This window comes from Trichosurus vulpecula, chromosome 1, assembly GCF_011100635.1.
Source record: "Trichosurus vulpecula isolate mTriVul1 chromosome 1, mTriVul1.pri, whole genome shotgun sequence".
Taxonomy (NCBI): domain Eukaryota; kingdom Metazoa; phylum Chordata; class Mammalia; order Diprotodontia; family Phalangeridae; genus Trichosurus; species Trichosurus vulpecula.
In genome coordinates, this window is record NC_050573.1 from 469,657,360 (window position 1) to 469,679,766 (window position 22,407).

At 38.3% G+C, this 22,407-nt stretch overlaps 1 protein-coding gene across 1 annotated transcript in view; it reads left to right on the forward strand.

Annotated features, from left to right (window-relative positions):
* LOC118857610 (leucyl and cystinyl aminopeptidase) overlaps positions 1-22,407 on the forward strand; it is a 144,522-nt gene that overhangs the window by 42,956 nt on the left and 79,159 nt on the right. Inside the window, exon 2 of the mRNA XM_036768230.1 lies at positions 20,744-21,584. Within this exon, the coding sequence (XP_036624125.1) occupies positions 20,744-21,584 (841 nt within the window). The remainder of the gene's footprint in view (positions 1-20,743; positions 21,585-22,407) is intronic.

The following is a 22,407-nucleotide window of genomic DNA, read 5'->3' on the forward strand; positions in this document are numbered from 1 at the left end:
TTCCACACTTTCTTTTAATATTATGATTATACCCAGTAGAGCATATGGATTAGCTCTTGGTTATCCCTTTTTTTTTTTGCTGTGTGACTAGCCCATTATTTTCACATGTGTATTTCCTCGACATCCTCTAGTCCACATTCCCATTATAATTTGTGTCTGTGTGTAATGTATCACAACTTAATCATACCCACCATGCATCTTTACATTGTGCATTTCCTCTGGGCAATACCCATTTTCAGGGTTTTTGTTTTTGTTTTGGTCACTATAGTATCTTGTTGCCATACGACAACACTGGAGAGTATTTTTTTTTTATGTTCATTTCAATGTTTATTTTTTTTTAAGTTTACAACACTCAGTTCCACAAGTTTTTGAGTTCCAAATTTTCTCCCCCTCCTCCTTCTCTTCCCTCCCTCCCCAAAGACAACATGTAATCTGCTATAGGTTCTACATATATGGAGAGTATTAGTATTTAAAAAGATGAACTTTTGTTTCAGGAAGAAGTTAGAGATTTAAGAATTTTAATTTTTGCAACCAGCCTACTGTGGGTTGAGCCCTAGAAAGGAAAAAGTGCAATTCTGTTTTATTGTTTTATTGCCCTCAAAGTATCTAAGTTGCTCAATTAGAAACTGGTTCATTTCATCCACTGTGGGTTGAACTCCAGAAAAGAAAGTTTATCGTTCCTGGTTTTATTGTTTTACTGCCATCAGAGTATCTAAATTGGTCACTTACTAGAAGCTGGTTCATTTCAACTCTTTGTTCTACTAGCTATCAACTATGCCAATTCTCATTTTTGCTAGCAGTAGTTTATACTTCTATTTCTACCTCCCTGAAATAATATTTCACTAATATGACTAAATTACATTTTGTTTCTGAAAATTTACATTTCTTTTTAATTGAGGATGGACATGTGTGTAAATTTTAAAATGAAATTTTTAAATGAAAGTCTTAATTTTGAAAATGCACTTCCTGCATCAGTGGCAAAAGGAGAATTTAGAAAGTTTGCATTGCATAAAAGTCCCTTTTGAATAAAGCAAACTAAAAGAAAAGAAGTCTAGAAGATCATTCTAGAAGCTTAAAAGATGATACTATGCACATATGTAATATATAATAATATATAATAAAAATTAAAGAATATTGAGCATGTCTAGCTTTGAGGTTAAAAACTTAGCCTCCCCAATTGTATCAATGTTTTTCATTGTTTGCGTTATTTTCTGTTTTATGATACTTATTTTTAAGTATCAGGTACTGTATTTCCTTTAGTGCCCTTCAGCAGCCACCAGAGAAATCAAGGAGATGTCTTAATGCTTATTTTTTGCTTATTTTATAAGCATTTGGAGCCATCAAAATAGTTTTTAAAAATTGAATGAGTGGCTCCGAGATGCTTTGGCAAATGATTGTCTACATATTTAAGTGTATATTTCCCAGTATACTACAAGTTTTAAATCAGAAAAGTCTCTGTGTTTAATGGAAATCCATTATCCTTTAAATATTATAATTGTATAATCAAGTTTTAGATTTCCAAACTTTGTGATTGCAGTTGGAACGTTGCTTATTTAAATAGTCAACTGGAATTTTAGATCCTGGTTCTGTTCCATTTGGGGGTCATTTGGTTCTATCCTTGAGACCCTTGGTGTCTCTAATAAACACAGAATAATTTTGCTACTTGCTATGTATGCTTCTTGACATTTGTATGTTTATATTACAATTGTAAAAGGATGTGAGGGGATAGAAATAAATATATTGATGCATTTTGCGGTTTGAGGCAAGTCATCATTATTTGAGTCTGCATGACATTAACAGCTGCCCAGCTACAGACCCCAGGTAACTGCGTGGTCACTCATTTTGCCCCCTCCTTGTTCCCCTGTGTCACTGAATCAGTTTCTGTGTACATGCAGTCAAGGGGAATTGTTGATTATGGGTAATTGACATAAAAAAAATGAGGCCCACAGAGATTGAGTGACTTTCCCAAGGTCACAGAGCTAGTAAGTGAGAGAGCTCTGTCACTCTTAGACTCCGTGGGGAAACACTGCTCTGACATGATGATGAGTGTTACATATTTGCTAATTAAAGTTATCTGGTGCAAAGATCAGCTAGTGAAGCTAGTGACTTGTCTGTGATTTTGAGGACAAATTTGAGTGATGGGGATCCTAGCAAGACTGGCCAAGCAAACATTGTTAATTAAGTGATGTTTATTTTTCACACATTCCCATCATCCTTTTTCTTGGTCTTTGACTTAGAGTCTGGTTCCCATGAGACAGACACCTAGGGCCCTTCTGCTGGCCCAGTTTCTCCACTGTGGTCCTCCATGAGTAGTGAACTGGCCCTGTGGCTCCAAAATTCTTTGACACCCCTCTTTCAAATGGGTGTTAAGAGAAAGAAATCCGATTAAGTTAATTAGCAAGGATATTAATAAAGACTTGGCTCGCATTCCTTAAAGGTTTTAGACTGCCCACTGGAAGATTATGATAGCTGTTTAAGCTGTTTAAGGAGGTAAAAATGAAATACTAGATTTATTTACATTGTTTCCTGAAACCACATGCATTTTGAGTAAAACAAATCCCACATTTTCCCTGGATGTTCCCCCTCCCCCTTTGAAAAACAGTCCATTATTCCCATAAAGAAAATGCATTTTTTTTCCTTTATCTAGGCAGTGACTTGTTGGAGCTTCTACTACCAACCCTCCAATTAAAAAAAAACAAACTAATGGCTCCAGCATTTCTGTGCATAAGCAAAAATCATTAGACATCTCTTTAAATTCTTTGATGATGCTCTGAAGAAAACTGAAGGATCTATAGTACCCAATACTTGGAGGCAACGAGCTGGTTCTGTGGGGTCTTGGTAGAATGCTGAGCCTGGGGGTCAGAAAGATTTGAGTTCAAATCTGTCTCCAGATGCTTATTGCCTGTGTGACTCTTTGCCTCAGTTTCCTCATCTGTAAAATAGGGATTATAATAGCAACCTCCCTCCCTGAGATGTGAAGATAAAATGAGAGAATATTTGTAAAGTGCTTAGCAGAGTACCTGGCATATAGTACGTACTTAATAAACCCATCTTCCCTCCCTCTTTCTCTCCCTTTTTCTCTCCTTTCTTTCCTCTCTTCCTTTCCTTTCCTTCCTCTCTCTTTCTTCCTTCCACAGACAATGGATTAAATTAAAAGAGCACCTGGACCTTGTCACTAGCTGGGGTAGAGGAAGAAATGGGATAGTGCTCAAATTCACTCCAGCCAAGTTGTCTTTTGTTCTGTTCTCACTTTCTCTCTTTCTCTCCTTAGAGAGAAGTCTATAAGGTAATAAATAGAGAGTTGGCCCAGAAGACCTGGGTTCAAATCTCACCTCTGACACTACTGGTTGTGGGACCCTGAGTAAGTCACTTAACCTCTCAGTGATCCAGGCAGTTTTCTAGGACTGTATTGATAGAGTTTCCTCATCTGGGAATTTCTTATATGAATTTTCAGGTCCACTTATGTGAAATTTCAGGTCTACTTCCTATCCTTAACCTTATCTTTTTTTTTTAACCTCCCCAATCATATGTACATCTAGCTCTCTTATTGTTAAGTCAAGTCTGACTCTCCTTGACTTTCAGTTAGGGTTTTCTTGGCAGAGATATTGGAGTGATTTGCCATTTCCTTCTCCAGCTCATTTTACGATGAGGAAACTGAGGCAAACAGGGTTAAGTGACTTGTCCAGGGTCACACAGCTAGTAAGTGTCTGAGGCCCAATTTGAACTCAACAATGAGGAGTTCTTTTGACTCCAGGAGGAAAAAAAAACACTAATCTGGGGTTGAAGAAGGTGCTGGTCCTTCTCTAGACTTAAAAGGTACTTTTTCTCTAAAGTTGACACGTAGAGGGAAAATAAATCTCAAGTGGAAACACTACCCTTTTTCATCAATTGCTACCTAAAAAGACGTGGTTCAAGTCTTGCCTTTGGTCTATGTTGACTGTGTGACCCTGGGGAAAGTTTTCGTGAGCCTCTGTGCTCCTCAGCTGCCGTCTTTGAAACAGTTCTTCCTTGTGAGCTGTGTGGAATTGCTGGGAGAGGGGGAGGGGAGGGAGTGAGGTCTAGGTTCCAGGTGAATTTATGGAAGTTAGGGCAGTGAAAGTAGCACAATGAATAGGGTGCTGGGCCTGGAGTTACGAGCTGTGTGAGCCTGAGCAAGTCACTTAATCCTGTTTGCCTCAGTTTCCTCATCCATAAAATGAGCTGGAGAAGGAAATGGAGTCAGATGTGACTGAACGAGCTGGTGTATCGAAAAATGCTTGAAGTTAGAAGTCTCGGGTAAAATCAGTGGACCCCCATGGAGGTAGAGAGAAATCGTTTACACAGAAAGTAAACAGGATGGAGCAGGTTTTCTTTTCCCACTTTACCATGTGCTTTGTAGTGAATGTCCCGAGAGCCTCAAAGGTGAGAATCATTTTCTTCTTTAGATTTTTTTTTTTGCCTCACATATTTTTCTGTGACTCTTTATAAGAGTGTCAGTTGTGGAAAATCATTTGAAAGAGTCTATAGTTTGGTCTGTATTGCCAGAGCTACAGTTCTACAAAATATTCAATGCACTTATAATTCTCTCCTATCATTAAAGTAAAAATCTTCAGTTATATGATTAGAATACTTCACTTTATAACATTTTTTCAGAGAATTAGTCAATTTAAGGGGAAAAGGAATACTTAAAAAATGGTATTTCTCCTTAAAAAGATAACATATAAAATCTAAACTTGAAACCGAATAATTTAGTCATTATTTGCTTTGTAAGAGGTTTCCCAAAGTAACCAGCTCCCTTAGTGCATTTAAAAATATTTTATTTTAAGATATTCCATTTATGCCACTTGTAGAGTGCATGATTATTATCAAAATTTGGGATGCACCTAAAGCAACACTATCTAAATAATTTTCTGCTAGCTGTGTTTTAAACAGGGCAGCCTTTCAGAGCAAAAGAAAAGTAGAGAAGACTTCTATCTCTCTCTTTAGTGCAGTTTTACCTTTTTGAAATGCTCGTCTTCCAAACTTAGTTCAGAAAGAGAGACCAAGAGATTTGAGGGGGTTGGATTATGGGTCATGCTGCCATTATGTGTTGATGATATGAACCTTTTTACAAGCACACAAAACAAGCATCTCCTGAACTTTTCTTCTTTCCCCCTTCCCCCACCTTAAAATTACCTCTAAGGTGCAACTTAAAGATGATTGGGGGAGGGAGAGGAAACACTCTGTTCTAAGAAAACAACAGAACAATTCACTTAAACTTTTTAAAAGTATTGAAGCAAACTGTTGTTCATATTACTGTAATATTAAGAATAGCTTGGTGGAGTAGAAAGGGTACCAGACTGGGAGTCGGGGATCCCAGGGTTCCTGCCAGATCTGAAATTCTGTGACTCAGTTCCGTCTCAGACGTTTGTTGCCTGACTGTGGGCAAATCACTTTCTGAGCCTGAGTTTCTTCATTGGTAAAATGAGAATGATAATGCTTGGACTGCTCACCTCAGGATTGTTGTGAGATTGTTGTTTTTAGAATCATAAATCCTAAAATAAATGGGAGTTATTATGCCCTCCCTCAAGGAATTTAGGGCAGTTTAGGCATATACAGTGGTAACTATAGCATGTGATGTAGAATGTAGTAAGTGCAAAAGAGTTATATTAAAATGCCATTGGAGGTCAGAGGATGAAGTCCTCATTTTTGACTAGGGATATCAGGGAAAACTTCCTGGGGAGAGGTGATATTTGAACTGGGCTTTGAAGGACCGGTGGGATTTCAACTCCCTCTGCTAGTGAGTTTTTGACAAAGTGTGTCTTTTATAACATAGCATTTTGTCAATAGTGGAATTATGATGTAAGGTATTTTGAGAGGCTTCCTTGTTAGTTTCTAAGTTAACTTCTAATGGGCAATGACCATGTAGTTCCCTAGCATAGCATTTCAGGCAATTACATATTCGATAAATGTTTGTTTTTTTAAAATGAGAACGTTCAGATGAACAGCTTAGTTCTGAAAGAGAGGAAGCTCTGGGATATGACTCCATCTGCTCTTGGGTATTTGCCCAGATGTGTTTTGCTTTGAGCTGGACACTGGTACAGGGTTAGAGAGATGAAGACACTTGCTTGAAGTCACGCAGGACCACAGCCCAAGCCTCCTGATGCCCAAGAGCAATAGCCCTCTGCCTTCCTTATGTAAGATCATGTACGTGTAGACTTAGAAACTACTGTACTGAAGGGAAAAATTTTAGTAGCTCCTCATGCAGCTCCCAAACATGTGTGGCACTATGCCAAACATTATGAAATATTTCTTAATGAAATAAATACTCATAGCTACATCTTGAAATTCAAAAAAAATAAGTAGATAAAGCAGACTTGCATCTTACTTTTTTTTAAAGATACCTTGCCAAAACTTGAATCATAAAGCTAGGAGGGGGTGGTAGAAATTATTTAGATCAACCCCCTCATTTTATAGATAAGGAAAACAAAGTCTGAACAGTCCAAGTGACTTCTTCCAGGTCAGCATAGGAAAGAAAGATTTTTGTAGCGGTCTTGTTTATATAGTTTCAGTCTATTACCCATAGTTGTTTTAGGGAGAAGGTTGATATCGTTGAAATGCTGTGAAATTATCCAAATTACCCAATTACCAGCCTGATATCGTAGGCAATTCCAGTTTTAGCCGCAGGACCTGAGTAAGATATTTGTACTGGTAGACTAGCTCTATTGGCTGTCCAGCAAATTGCATGACATAAGCTGAATGAGAGGTGAGATTAACTTTCCGGTTCATTAACTTTATATATGGGTTCCATAAAGAAACTGTTAGAACAAGGAGTAGTGAAATCCTTAGTTTCCTCTTATGCTGCTGTGTTGTTAGTTCCCTTTCACTCATTTTTCCATATTCTTTTCTGCATCTCCAGATTGAAATGTTGTCTTCTTTCTTCTGCAGATATAATTCTATTGTTCTCCTGTCGGGAGAGGATGATGTTGGATTTGTACTGTCTCATCCATTGACTCTTGCCAAACTCCTCTTATGGCTAGCTACTGAGACAATTGATTAGCTTTAGGGGCTGTGAGTTTTCTGTGAAATAGCTGGCTCATAAAGGGATTGAATCTGAAGTCTTGACTTTATTGGCATTTTGTTCTCATCACCTGAGCTAACTAGCTGCAGACAGAAAATATGACATTCAATCCAAACTCAAAAACAAAAGCCTTATTATATTAAATTCAATGTACATTTAAATACCTATCACGTGTTGGTACTGATAGATGAGGAACATACAATTCAGTCAGCAAGAATTTATTAATCACCTACTATGTGCCAAATACTGTGCCAGCACAAAAAAAGACAAAATTGGAGTAGTCTGTGCCTCCAAGGAGATTATTTCCTTCCCTCCCCTGCTGGAGAGATAGAGCATATATATATTACATATATAATGTATATCTTATATATATATACATGTTGAACGTTGTTAAAATTTCTCTTACACTTGCAGTGTGAGACAGTATTATTCTTGGCATGGTTACTATTTGTTTCCTTTGAAGAGCTACAATTTGTCGTGATCTCCTAAAATCCCATCCTTAGTTGGGTAAGAATTTGCACTCCTGTTGAGTATCTGTTTATAGTCATTTTTTCCCCACCTATAAACATCAAATCTACCAAATAATAAAAAAATTGTAAATCATAAAAAGTTATCTTAATATTTGCATGGTGTTTAAATGTCTGATATATATAACATATCAGCTCAGATAACCTGGAGGATAGAACTGGGTCACGTGTATCATATCACACCCTACAAAATACTAAGTTTGTTGCATATACATGATTGAAGGTGCTTTTACCACTTGGTCATGATGTAGTAGCCCATATATCATTTTGCCATTTGTGTCATTAAAAATCTTGTATGTCGTAATGCCATAATATTTATGGTAGTATATGCAGAAGTAATGACTTAGAGCCAGGAAGAAACTTAAGAGAACATTTAGTACAACCTCCTATTTTACACATGAAGATAGTAAAATCCAGAGGGATTATTATTCATTCCATGTCACATAAATAATTGTTGAGCTGGAATTCAAACCCAAGTTCTGTGACTCCAGATACAATGCTTTTAGAGGCTACACTACTAACTCAAATTTTAATGATCATTGGATTACAGGTTTACAGCTGGAAAGAACCTCAGAGGCAATCTAGCCCAGTTTCCCTCACTTTATAGGAAACTAGAGGCCCAGAGAGTTTAAATAACTTTCCCAAAGCCATAGTGAGGATGCTTCTGAATTTCTAAGTCCATTGAAAATCTATCAAATAACAGGACAGAAACTGCATTAACACTTTGAATCACAAATACATAGGTGACGCAGTGAATAGAGCACTGTGCCTGAAATAAGGAAGACTCTTCTTCCTGAGTTCAAATCTTGCCTCAGATGTATTAGCTGTATAAGTCACCCTGGGCAAGTCATTTAACCGTGTTTGCCTAAGTTTCCTCACCTGCAAAATGAACCGGAGAAAGAACTAGCAAACCACTCCAGTATCTCTGTGGAGAAAACCCCAAATGGGGTCATGAAGAGTCAGATGCTACTGAAACGATTGAACAACAACAAAAAATAACAGTAACAAAATATCCCTTGGATGAGACCGTACATGTAGAAGACCTGTTTGGGGCTAGGGACACGTGATACAGGCTGTAAACAGCACCTCTCAGGTGCCCTTTTGCATAAATATACCTATCCCCTCCGCCTCAAAATTATTTGTACTTTTGGATTTGGATTTGTACTGTTTTATAATTTTAATATATAATTTTAATCATAATTTTGATTAATTATATTTATTATGATTTTAAGTTTAAGCAGAAACCTGGTTTGTGAATTATTCTTAGCATTTCAGCCATAAACACACATGGTGATGTGCATTGCTTTGATTAGTTTCAGACTGTATGTTTCTACAGGCCATGATTATTTCTTTAACTTGGCATATAATAAAATAGTATCTGATGAACAGTATTATTTTTTGGAATACCTAGACTGTTAGTCCCTAGTTTTTTTCAGTATAAGGTCCTCTAAGAGATGAAAAAGAGTGGGGTCCTACGGTTCTGAGTGTGTGGAGATCTGTGCATCCTCCATGGGCCCTAGGTCTGGAGGTGCCAGAAGGCCCCCTAGACAGTGGCGGGGAGTGGGCCCCATGGTACATGGAGGTGTCCTCAAAGGGGCCAGGATGGTCTTGGCCTGACAACAATCTAACCTTTTGAAGATATTACTGTGGACTTCACCTGGATACAGCTCAGAAATCTGTACAAAGACGCTGGACAACTATAAGAACGTTATATCCCTGAGGTTTCTAGTTTCCAGGCCCACTGGTGATCTCCAGCTTGAAAGAGATGTACCATGGATGCTAAGCAGAGATGTTCCAAGAAGGGCCTCTCTAGGTCCCTTATGTCAGGAGAGTAGATGGGAAACCATGGGCTCTGCTCTGAAGCTGGGTAATTGTATAGTAGTCATCCAAGAAAAAAACTCACAGTGAAGAGTAATGAATGTGGCAAAGCTTTAAAGCAGATTAATTAATGAACCAGTCAGATGGGACACCTTATTATGCATCAGAAAATTCATACTGCAGCTAAACTCTTTGAATATTAACAAATGTGGAAAAGTCTTCAGTTGCAACTCATGTCTTATTATGTGCCAGAGAATTCACACTGGAGAAAAACCCTATAAATGTCATGAATATTGGAAAATCTTTAGTCCCAGGAGGACTCTTACTGATCCTCACAGAATTCACACAGGAGAAAAACACTATAAATATAATGAATATTGAAAAGCCTTTTGCTTCAACTTGTACATCAAAGAATTCATAATAGAGAGAAATTCTACAAATGTGATGAGTATGGAAAGCTTTCAGAGAGAGGAGAAGCTTTATTAGACATCAGAAATGTCATGTTGGAGAGAAAGCCTATAAATGTAATGAATGTGGGGAAGCCTTCAGACAGAAGGGACGCCTTATTATATGCATCAGGAAATGCATAAAGGAGGGAAATTCTATAAAGGTGATGAGTATTTCCAAGACCTGTCAGTTTCGCCTCTGGAATATCTGTGTGTGTGTGTGTCTGTGTCTGTTTGTCCGTGTCCCCAGTTTTCCTCTGACACTGCCACCACTCAAGTGCTGGCCCTCACACCTGGACTGCTAGCAGGTCTGCCTACCTCAAGTCTCTCCCCACTCCAATCCATCCTCCATTTAGCTACCAAAGTGATTTTCATAAAGCACAGGTGTAACCATGTCACTCCCTTACTCAATAAACTCCTGGGACTGCCTGTTGCCTCTAGCATCAAATACAGACAATACAGATGTTTGGCATCCAAAGCCTATGATGACCTAGCCCCTGCCTTTCCAGTCTTCTTAGTCCCTGCCATGTACTCTCTGATCCAGTGACACAGGCCTCCTTTTCCTCCTGCTTCCAGGAATAAGACACTCTAATCTCTTGGCTCCTGGCATTTACTCTGGCTGTCCTCCATGCCTGGAATGCTCTCCCTTTTCAACTCCACCTACTGACTTTTCTGGCTTCCTTTAATACCCAACTAAAATCTTATCTTTTATTGGAAGCCTTTCCCAATCATTCTTAATTCTAGTGCCTTCACTCTATTAATCGTTTTCCTTTTTATTCTGTATGTAGCTTGTTGTTCAGTCATTTCAATCATGTCCAACTCCTAGTGAGCCCATCTGGTGTTTTCTTGGCAAAGATACTACAGTGGTTTGGGTTTTCCTTCTCCAGTTCATTTTACAGATGAGGAAACTGAGGCAAACACAGTTAAGTGACTTGCCCAGGGACACAGCTAGTAATGTCTGAGGTTGGATTTGTACTTGGGTCTTCCTGACTCCAGACCTAGCCTTCCACTGTGCCACCTAGCTGCCCTTTTACATGGCTTTTTCTATATTTGTTTGCATATCGTCTCCCTCGTTAGATTGTAAGCTCCTTGAGGGCAGTTATTGTTTTTGCCTCTTTTTATATGATCCCCAGTGTTTAGAACAGTTCCCGGAACACATGAGGTCCTTAATATCTATTTATTGATTGACAGCCTTAATATAATCAGAAAAATCATTGTGGAGAGAAAACCTATACATAGGGTGAATGTGGGAAATTGTTCAGCTGGAAGGGAAGCCACTACATGCAGCAGAAAATTCATGGAGTAAAATCCTAAAAATCTAATGAGTGTGGGAAAGCCTTCAGCCAGAAGGGAAACTGTAATATATATATATCAGGAAATTCATTCAGAAGAGAAATTCTGTAAATGAAATGAGTTCCAGCCAGCTGGAACACTGTAGTGTACATCAGAAAATTTATATCTGAGAAAACCCTATAAATGGCATGAATGTGGGCAAGCCTTGAGAGAGAAAGGGTATACTATATATGACAGAATTAAGACTAGAGAGCAAGTCTCTTAATGCAACAAATATAGGAAAGACTGCAGCCACGAGATGTCCTTTATTTATCATAGGACAAATCAAAATGTAGAAAAATACATTCACGCTAAGGAGCATAGGATTTTTTTTTTTTTTGCTCAGAGAGAACTAAATTACTGAACCATAATAAATATTGAACCATTCTAAATCCTAGAACTAAAATTACAGTATTTAGAGTTAGAAGTGACCTTAGCAATCATGCCATCTAGTCTCTTGATCTTACGGATGATGGTGCTATTGCACAGGGAAGCACAAATGTCCACTTTGGGTCTCAACACCAGAGTTTCGTGGGTCTGTCATCTTTCCTGAAAACTGTCTGTTTTAATGTTTAATTTAGCCTACCTTTTCAGACTTTTGGCTAATTGAGCTCGTAGTCTGCTCTAGCCCCCACATCTTACTGACAAACTGCTGTCAAAACTATCCTCTTTCGTGTCAATATGAAGTTGATTTTTTAAAAACCTGCCTCACCCATCCAGTGTGTTCTGTAACTCTGTTAGCTTTGTGCAGATTTGATCAGGATGCAGGCTATCCCTTTATCCCAATCATTGAGAAAAACAATAGAAACTCTTTGTGGACAGGAACTTTCTTTTTCTAAATTAACGTGTATCCGTAGGGCCACAGATTTAGAGCCAGAGCCTCATAGGGTACCTAGTGCAGCCCTCATACTTTACCGATGAGGTGGTTGTTGTTTAGTTGTTTTCAGTTAATGTCTGACTCTTTGTGACCCCTTTTTGGGGTTTTCTTGGCAAGGATGAGGAAACTGAGGCAAACAGGGTTAAGTGACTTGCCCAGGGTCACACAGGCAGTCAGTGTCTGAGGCTGCATTTGAACTCAGATATTCCTGACTCCAGGGCCTGTGCTCTTTTGTGCCACCTAGTTGCTGATGAGGTACTGAGGCCTAAAGAGGTTAAATGGCCAAGGTTATACAGGTAAACCGTGATTTGAACCCAGGTCATCTTGATTCCTAAGACAGTGCTCTATCCACTGTACTATCATAGTAGGTGATTGAGAGATGCTTGTTGAATGACAAGCCAATTATTGAGTCCTAGGACATTCCACTGATGACCTTCTGCTAAATTGACATTGACCAATTGAGTATAATAATAATGATGATAATAATAATAATAAAAACATAAATAATAAAATGGCGCACATTTATGTAACCCTTAAAGGCAGGCAAAACGCTTTACAAATATTGTCTCTCAATAATCCCAGGAGGTATTATCCCCATTTTACAGATGAGGAGACTGAGGCAGACAGAATTTTTAAGTAGGTGCCTGTGGTTACACTGTAAGTATCAGAGACTGGATTTGAACTCAGGTTTTCCTGACTCTGGGTCAGGTGCTCTGTCCACTGTACTCCCTAGTTGCCTTTTGAGGCTGGTCACCCAAACAGTTCCAAATGCACCTAGGTGAAATGTCATCTAGTCCAAATCTTTCCATCATTTCCATAGGAATGGCATGAAATAATTTATTAAAGGCCTTGCTATAGTCTAGGTTAACTGTATTTGTAGCACTCCGCTTATTCATCAGTTTAATAACTTTTCATAAAGAGATATAATGTTGATCTGTCATGATCTGTTTGTGATGCATCCATGTTGCATTTTTGTGATTAACTCTTTTTTCCTAGATATTTACTATCTCACTAATAATACATCCTATAATTTTGAAAGATATTTGCTTTGCCCAAGCCTCTAGTTCTTCTCCTATTATATTCAGTTCTTCAGATATCAAAGACAGGGACTCAACAGTCATTTAATTCCCCTTTTAGTTTTTATCAGAATTTTTATAAACATCTATTATCTCCCCCCACTAAGAAAAGAAAAAGAAAACCCTGATAACCAATATGCATAGTTTAGCAAAACAGTTTCCCATATTGCCAAATCCAAAAATGTATGTCTGCTATTGCATTTTAAGTGCATCTTCTCTTCAGCAGGCGGTGGGGGGATGATTCATGTTCATCTTCAGTCCACTGGAATTCATCTTTTATTTAATTTCACTGATCCGAATTTCAAAGTCTTTCAAAGTTATTTTTTCTCTCTAATATTGTTGTTCATGCTAGTTCTGCTAATTTCACTCTGTATCAGTTCATCGAGCTCTTCCCAGTTTTCTCTGAAACAGTCCATTTCATCATTTCATATGGCATCGTCATCATCATCATCACTAGCATTCACACTGTGCTTAAAGGTGTGCAGAATACTTTATGTGTCTTTTCTCCTTTGGTCCTCACAACCACCCTGTGGGGCAGATGCTGCTATTATTCCCACTTTACAGATTTAGAAGCTGAAGTGGAGAGAGGATTACTTGCCCTGGTTCACATAGCTAGCAAATGTCTGAGGCAGGGTTTTATTTCAGGTCTTCTTGACTCCAAGTCTAGCACTCTTATCAGTTGTGCCACCTAGCTGCCAACTATATATTCCATTACATCCATATACCATAATTTGTTTAGCCGTTTCCCCAATAAGCCGGACACCCTCTTTGTTCCCAGTTTTTAGTTACTGCAAATATATTTGGACATATAGGTTCATTTCCTCTTTCATTTATTTCTTTGGGGTTATAGACCTAGTAATGGTATATTTCTGGGTCAAAGAGTATGCCCAATTTCGTGAGTTTTGGCGCATGCTTGTTTTCCCAAGCCCCTGCAACATTTCTCATTTTCCTCTTTTGTTATTTTTGTAAATCTGATAGGTATGAGAAAGAACCTCAGAATTGTTTTAATTTGCATTTCTCTGAATATTAATGACTTGAAGCATTTTTATATGGTGGTTGATAGCTGAGATTTCTTCCTTCGAAAACTGACTGCTCATATCCCTTTTGTCTCAGTACTGAGGTGATTAATTCATCAGTGTCCTTAGGTATCTTTAAAATTCCAAATTTAACAAATATCAAATAAAATGTGCATTTTCATATACATGGTAAAACTGAAAAAGAAAATTATACATGAGCCTGGATTTCTGTTATATACGACTTGCTTTTCTTTTAGAATATGTAAGAATTTATATATGTTCCTTTCAGGAAAAAAAATTAAACAGAAAAGTTTTCATTATATATCTTTTCTCTTGCTCTTGACAGTTGATCACTGCAACATCTAGTGATCCTGATTTGACCCATTTCTAAAGGGAGATGTGCACCCCTGGCTTTTTGTGATGAGCAGTTCAAATGTACTTACACAGATAAAGCCTTTTTAAAAATTTTGCAAATACTTTATATAAAACATGAATCTTGTGAGTCTCATGCATAGTACATGTAGGAGTTGTCAAGTTTCAGCTTTTTAGGGTGGGATTTGAAGCAGTTATTTTTTAAAAATTCCTTGTTTTCTTCAGGAGAAAAAGAAAAGGGCAGCAGTGATGCCTTTTATGATGTAGTAGGAAGTGCCCTGGCCTGATGACCTGGGCTTAAGCCCCAACCCTGTTATTTACTTCTTAGTCTTGTTCAACTTGTAATTTCCTTAACAGTATGTCCTCAGGCCACTCCCCATTTGTGAGCTCTCCTCTCCTTCTCTCTAAAATGAGGGGGTTGACTAAGATGATTTGTAAGCTTTTTTCTAGCTCTCTAAGTTTTGTGACTTCTTTCCTGAGCCATCATGAACTATTGGTCCCATTATTGAGATCAAGAAATATGATTGCCACTTTTTTAGTATTTATTCACAGTCTGAAAGGGCAGCTAGGTGGTACATTGGATAGAGTACTGGGCCTGGAATCAGTAAGACTCTTCCTCAGTTCAAATCCAGCCTCAGAGACTCACTAGCTATGTGACTCTGGATGAGTCACTTAACCCTGTTTGCTTCAGTTTCCTCATCTATAAAATGATCTGGAGAAGGAAATGGCAAATCACTCCAGTCTCATTACCAAGAAAACTGCAAATGGGGTCACAAAGAGTCAGACACAGCTGAAATGACTGAAGAATAATAACAAAATTGGGGAAAGTGAGGTGTTTTTGTGTCACTGGGGAAACTCCAGGAAAGACTTCTTTAAGAAGGGAAGACTGAGCCGAGATTTTAAGGAAGCTAGAGGTTCCAAGAGGTAAGAAGGAAAAGTATTCCAGGCATGGAGGACAGACAGTCTACAATGGGGGGGCTCCTGAAGTTTCTTGAACAGAAGAGTGACGTCAGATTTAGATTTCCTAACATAATTTGGCAAGTGTAGAGGCTGCATTAGAGAGGGGAGGGACTGGGGGACTGGATGCAAGGAGAATAGTTAGGCCATGACAATGGTCCACATGAGAGGTGCCCCGGACTTGAACTAGGGTGATTGTGGTACACATGGAAGGAATGAGTTCATCTATTACTAGGAACCAGCATTACATATAATAGGGATAAACTTACTTTCTAGTGAATGGTTGACCATTCTGAGAGTTGGGCTTCTTGGACCAGGTTATAGGATGTGTAATTTTTAATGGGGGTGGGGGAGCAAAGAGGAGAGAGAAGCCCTGCATGAAGCATACCACCATGGGCGAGCAGAGGCAGCATGAGGGCCCTAGGATTGATCAAAGAGGTCATGAGAAATAGCAGAAGGAAGAAGAATCAGGAATAGAGGTGGGGAGAGGGGTATAGGGTAGTCATCTGTCCAGTCTTGTTCAACCTAAGCTGTCTGAATTTTCCTATAGATGGCAGGAAGTGTGGCTAAAATCTCAAAATACAACTTCCCCCTCTGCCACCTCCCTCCAAGCTTGTGGGGAAATGCTGTCATTCAGATTTGTCGTGAAAGTTTCATCGAATTATTTCAACAAATATTTACATGTTACCAGCTGTTGTGTATGCCACTAGGTACTGGTGATTTAGCTGCAGAACAATGGTCCTGTTGTTTCCCTGCTCTCTAGAAAACTAGTGAACATGAAATAATTAGCAATGCTTTTTTTCTTACTCTTTGGCATTTTATTTTGCATGATTTACTACTTTGGTGCTGTTGAAATAAGGACATTTCATTCCATTTGCTGCTACTAGCTCATTCTGTGTTGTCCGGCTATGTACAGATCATTCAGCCTCATTTTACAGATGAAGAAACTGAAGTGAAAGAAAGAAAGCAATTGGTCACAGTCACAGTGAGTTAATGATGGAGCCCCCACAAGAATCTAGGTTTCCTCCCTCCTGTTTCTGTGTTTTCCTCCATACTATGCTTATATCATAAGAGGTATAAGATATGATCTGGGATTTGAAGACTGGATCACTCATATAGAAGAGAATAAAAATTTTGAGGCAGGGAATCAATACGGCATGTGTGGGAAAGCAGTTTGACCTAGGCTTCGTACTGGGAGTCAGAGAGACTGCTGACCTAGATGTGGTGCATTCTTCCTTTCCTCACCCCACTTCAGTACCTCCATTCATCCTTTCCCATCTCTTTGCCTAATTGGATTCTGGAGATTTAGGGTACCAAGATCCTTTCTCCACCCCACTGTATTGGGAATCAAGAGGGGCTCTTAGCACTTATTCAACCAAGTGCCCTTGAAGAGTTTGGCCTTTGTTTCCTTGATTAAATTAGGAGTCTTTGACCTCCTTGCCTCAAGGCAAAGCCTATTTCACGTGGGTTTGAGTGACCTGTTTGTGACATCAGAGGCTTTTAGACCACATGGGTTTAAGTCGCATTTATGTGATGATTTTAGGTCACGTGGATGAGTTGCATGTGTGACTCACCTTTGACCCTAAACATGATATATAAACACAGATGTTGGCTTTCTCTTTTGGAGCTCTGAGCCACAGGAGGAGTGGTGCATGACTCTGAGCCAGCCTTGTCGAGCTCCCAGCTGAACTCAAATGTTGATGGTTCCTTGGTAACTATGAATTGTATTTGGTCTGTTTATAAATGTGTGTTTGTAATTTGTTTGTATTTGCTTTGAAGTTCAGGGTGCTGGCTTTTTCCCCTGAAGTAAGTGAATGATATTTGTATGCTGGATTAAAGTAAGATTGTTAACCCCTTAACATTGCTTTCCTTGGTAAAGCAGATCAAAAGAATGTGGGCTCGCAGCGTTCATGTTGTTGGGCTTGTGTTGGTTTTTCACCTCCGCAGCAGCTGCTAGCCAAATTGTTGCAACATCCACCTCACCCCTTTTGCTGTTAACCCACCATCATTGTCTGCTTTCCCAAATCAACATCATTTTTCTACATGTTATACATGTCCAGGATCCCCCATGGAGTCCCTAGGTCATTCATTTAGTAAGCATTTATTAAGCATTTACTATGTTCCAGGTCCATTGCTAAACACTGAGTATACAAAGAAAGGGGAGAAAATGTGCCCTTTGTCTTAAGGAGCTCATACTCTAATCTGGAAGACCATATGCAGAAAATTATAGACATCCAAGATACATACAAAATAGAGGGAAGATAATCTCAGAGGGCAGGCACTTCTACTGGGGAGGACTGGGAAAGGCTCCTGTAGAAGGTGCAATTTTAGTTGGGTTTTCAAGGCAATTAGGGAAGCCAATGTTGTAGGTAAGGAGCAGTAAGAAAGTGTTGCTGGAGTAGAACATGTAGGGAGAGCAGTACGAGAAGACTATTAGGACAGACTGTGCCCTTTCAGACCCTTTATTCCCAAAGCACACCCTGCCCCAAAGCCCTGGTGTTCTTGGCACAGTTAATCTCTTCCCTCCTTCCTTCCCCCTCATAGGCACTCCCTGCCTCTCTCCCTTCCTGTTCCCAAATAAACCACCGGGAGCACAAAGCTCCTTCCACCCCATTCCTAGGATACTTCTTCCACTCCCATGCCAGAACAAGGTGGAGAATAAATCCTGTAATTCAAATTTTAAAAAATCTACAGTGTAAAAGATCTAAGAGAGAAAATCATTCCAGAAATCCATTTTGAAACTGCAGTGGATAAGATGAAAAAAAAATACTAGCATCAAAATTAAAGTATATAAAAATATATCCAATGAATTAAAGCAGTTGGAAAAATGCATAGGAAGACATCAGACAACAGTTATGGAAATTGAAGAACAATCCATAGAATCTTAAGGCATCAATCGAAGCCACAAAGAACAGACTCACTGAAACCAAGTGAAGATCAATAGATAATAAAAGATAAAATTGAAGAATAAATCCAGGGAACATGAGAACAAAAAAAGGGGAGAAAACCAACTAAAGTACATAGGTGAAAGTCACTGAGTCCCTGAAAGACAAAGCAAAGATTACAAACAATAGAATAAATTCGATTTCCAGAAGAAACTGAAAAAAGGGGGAAAACTGGACAATGCATTTTTTTAGAGGGGGGAAGGTAGGGCAATTGGGGTTAAGTGACTTGCCCAAGGTCACACAGCTAGTAATTTAGACAATAACATTTTGAGGACTTAATTGGAGAAAACGTTTTCCAATGGGCTAGATCAAGCAGTGTTCTACAAGTAGATTACAGAGGATACCAGCAAGGAGAAATTGTGGCTTTGATTTCACCAAGATAAGTCATAAAACTACAGAATTATGAAAACAAAGAAAATAATTCTCTAAACTCAGAAATACTAACTAGAATGTCAGTTTTTTTAAAAGGAAAATGTCAACATTGAATAAAAATATACAAAAGTCTTAATTACATGTACTGTAAATTTTACCATTTTTTTTTTGAGAATAGAAGAACTCGTTTGCAAAAGAGCCAGGACCAAAAAGAATTTATCAATAAAAGTCCATGACTAAGAGAGACAGCATGACACCATTGATAGAGAGCTGGCTTCCAAGCCAGGAAGACCTGGGTTCAGTCCTGCCTTTGACACATACTTGCTGTGTTACTCTAGGCAAGTCACTAAGCCTCTGGGTTTTCTATATGCAGCTAAGATGCCAGCCTGCATGGGTAGAAGGAGCTTCCTCTCCTGCAGTTTCCTATACCATTAGTATCACAAGTCCTGTCCTTATGCCCACTCACAGCTAAAGATATCTTTACAAGTAAGAGAAGAGGAAATAGAAATGATCAGTCACTAAAAAGTAATTATATACATTAGACCTGTTATTACCTTTAGTTAAGATTTAACATAAATACAGATGTAACAGTAAGAGCTAATATTTTCTAACTATAATAGAAATAACAGGATTATAGTTTTAGATTTTAGTGGTATAGAAGGCAGAGGACACTCAACACAATTATCTCTGATTAAAAATGTTTTACATGGAAGAGGAAAAATAACACAAGGTGGGGTTGGTGGGGGGAGAAAGGAGTGAACAATCCCAAAGGAAAAGGCTTCTCTATCTAGACTAAAAAGAGGGCTAAATCTAAGGGAAGTTCAAGAACTAGCAGCTTAAAAATTAGAACTAGTTTTAAGAGTGGGAATATCTACTAAGGGTTAAGACAGGCAGCACTCTCTACACACCGCCTATGATAATAACAGCAAGGCAAAGACTGAACGTAGTTACATTTAGGTAGATTTTGTTAATATATAGATATTAAGATTTTAGTTTAACAGTTACTTTTTTTAATAAGAAAAAGTATTATAACACCTCATTTAGCACCTTTGGAGACAGTAAGGTCTTTCACATAAGTGAATTTTCCATATGACAGAAAAGTTTCTTGAGTTTCCCTTTAATGAGTATAGTCTTTAATCTTAAATGTGTCTTTCTAAATATATCTTACAGTTTCCTACCTGAAACAGTACATAATAAGAAGAAAGAGAACATATTAAGTCATCAAATGATGATGACTGTGAAGTGTGTGATAGTGATGCCCTTGCAGTCTGTTACAGTCTAGTAGGATTGTTTAATTCTGAATGTTTCACAACTTTTTCTTTTTAATTTAGTTCTTATGTCTATCTCCTCCTTTGTTAGATTACCACCTGTCATTCTTTGTTTCTACCCTTCTAATCCTTTAGGATCTAAGAAACAAAACAGACAAGCTTGTTAGAATTGTATGGAAAAGTAGCTGTGTGACACTGGGCAAGTCACCTAACCTCTGTTTGTCTTAATCCACTGGAGAAGGAAATGACAAACCACTCTGGTATCTTTGCCAAGAAAATCCCAAATGGGGTCATGAAGACTCAAACACAACTGAACAACAACACTTTTTCATTTAAGAAAGCAAATCCTTCTTTTAGGATGTCAAATCTTCCATCTTTACTGTTATCAGCCTGGTTTTATAGTATAACAGATTTATGGTATGTGTTAACAGTGGAGGCTACTTGTTTACAATTTGATCTCTACTTTGGGGAGTAAGAATTTGTTAAAAGAATATAGTGAGTGCAGTGCATTGCGATGGAAAAACATTTAATTAGAGATCAAGTAATTAATTAAATTAGAGATTCTAGAATGAGAGTGCTTTCAGCTGAAGTATTCATTATTAGCATTTTATTCCTTGCTGCTTTCCACTCTGTTTATTAAATGAATGCGTATTAAAGTCACTGTGTATTTTTAAAAATACATTGTTTTTGTTTTTTAGATCGGCTTCAGCTCCCCAGGAACATGATTGAAAACAGCATGTTTGAGGAAGAGCCGGATGTGGTAGATTTAGCCAAAGAACCTTGTTTACATCCCCTGGAACCTGATGAAGTGGAATATGAGCCTCGAGGTTCAAGATTACTTGTTCGTGGTCTTGGAGAACATGACATGGATGAGGATGAAGAGGATTATGAATCATCTGCAAAACTGCTGGGCATGTCTTTCATGAACAGAAGCTCAGGGCTTCGGAATAACATAACTGGCTATCGACAGGGTCCCGATGGGGCTTGTTCACTGCCCTCTGCAAGGACCATGCTAGTTTGTACTTTTGTCCTTGTGGTTGCTATTTCTGTAATAATGGTGATTTACCTTCTTCCTCGGTGTACCTTTACCAAAGAAGGCTGCCATAAAAAAAATCAGTCCATAGGAATAATACAACCTATTGCAAGTAATGGGAAGTTGTTTCCCTGGGCACAGATTAGACTTCCCCAAAACATAATGCCATTACAATATGAACTCACCATACACCCAAACCTCACCACAATGAAATTCGAGGGTTCTGTGGACATAAAGATTCAGGTCCTTAAAACCACTCAGAATATTATTCTTCATAGCTCTGGGCATAATATCTCCAAAGTATTCCTTACTTCAGTAGTTCCAAAGCAAGAGAAACAAGTTGAATTCTTGGAATATAAATTTCATGACCAAATTGCAGTTGTAGCACCTGACGCGCTTTTGGAAGGACACAACTACACCCTGAAGATAGACTACTCCGCCAATATGTCCAACAACTATTATGGATTTTATGGAGTCACATATGAAGATGAAAATAAGGAGAAAAAGTATGTAGCTGTCTTAAATTCTTTTGTTCTGTTGTTATTTCTGAGACTTGCTTATTGTCAGCCCGATCAAAGATACTAAAGGCAGCTGTTTGCTTTGGTGGTTGCATGGAAGAATTATGCACGGAACACATTCTTTCTTCCTCGTTTGGTATCAAAGCTTTGAACATATGTTTGAAAATGGGTAGAGCTTTAATGTCAAACAGAGCATACTTTTCTCTGACATTTAGATCTGTCTTTGCGTTGTTGAATTTTTCGCTGTCCCAAGGTTTTCATAATCCTGGGAGATAAATCTAATGTACTTGATCTCTGATTCCTTTTGGAGAAAAAGGTTGGGACCTTGCAACAATTTTCTTTCTAGGGTCTTCTTCCCCTCCCCCCTACAATTTAAAGGGAAAGAAATTGGGCCACTGGCAAGGAGTATTGGATAACAAGGATTTAGTTTTCTGTATGTATTTTTTTATGTTATTAGTGTTAGTGGGTTATTTGGAAAACACAACTGCCTATTTTGGATTTGTTATTGGAGCAAATAAAGGAATATAGATGAGTCTCAATTAGGTGACAAAAGTTATGCTAGAAAATGAAAGATACTCTACATCTTATAGTCTGGCATGTGCTTTCATTTGCAATGTTTTGTGCAGTTTTTTATTAATTCACATTTTTCTGAATTTTTCTTACGCAGAGCCTACCACGTGTCAGTTATTTTAAAAAGTTTTAATATGCTATCCCATTTTATATTTACCTATCTCATCTTCACCCTGAACCATCATCAGACAGAAGGACAGAGTAGCTAGTCCCACACTTGAAGTCAGAAATGCCTTTTGGG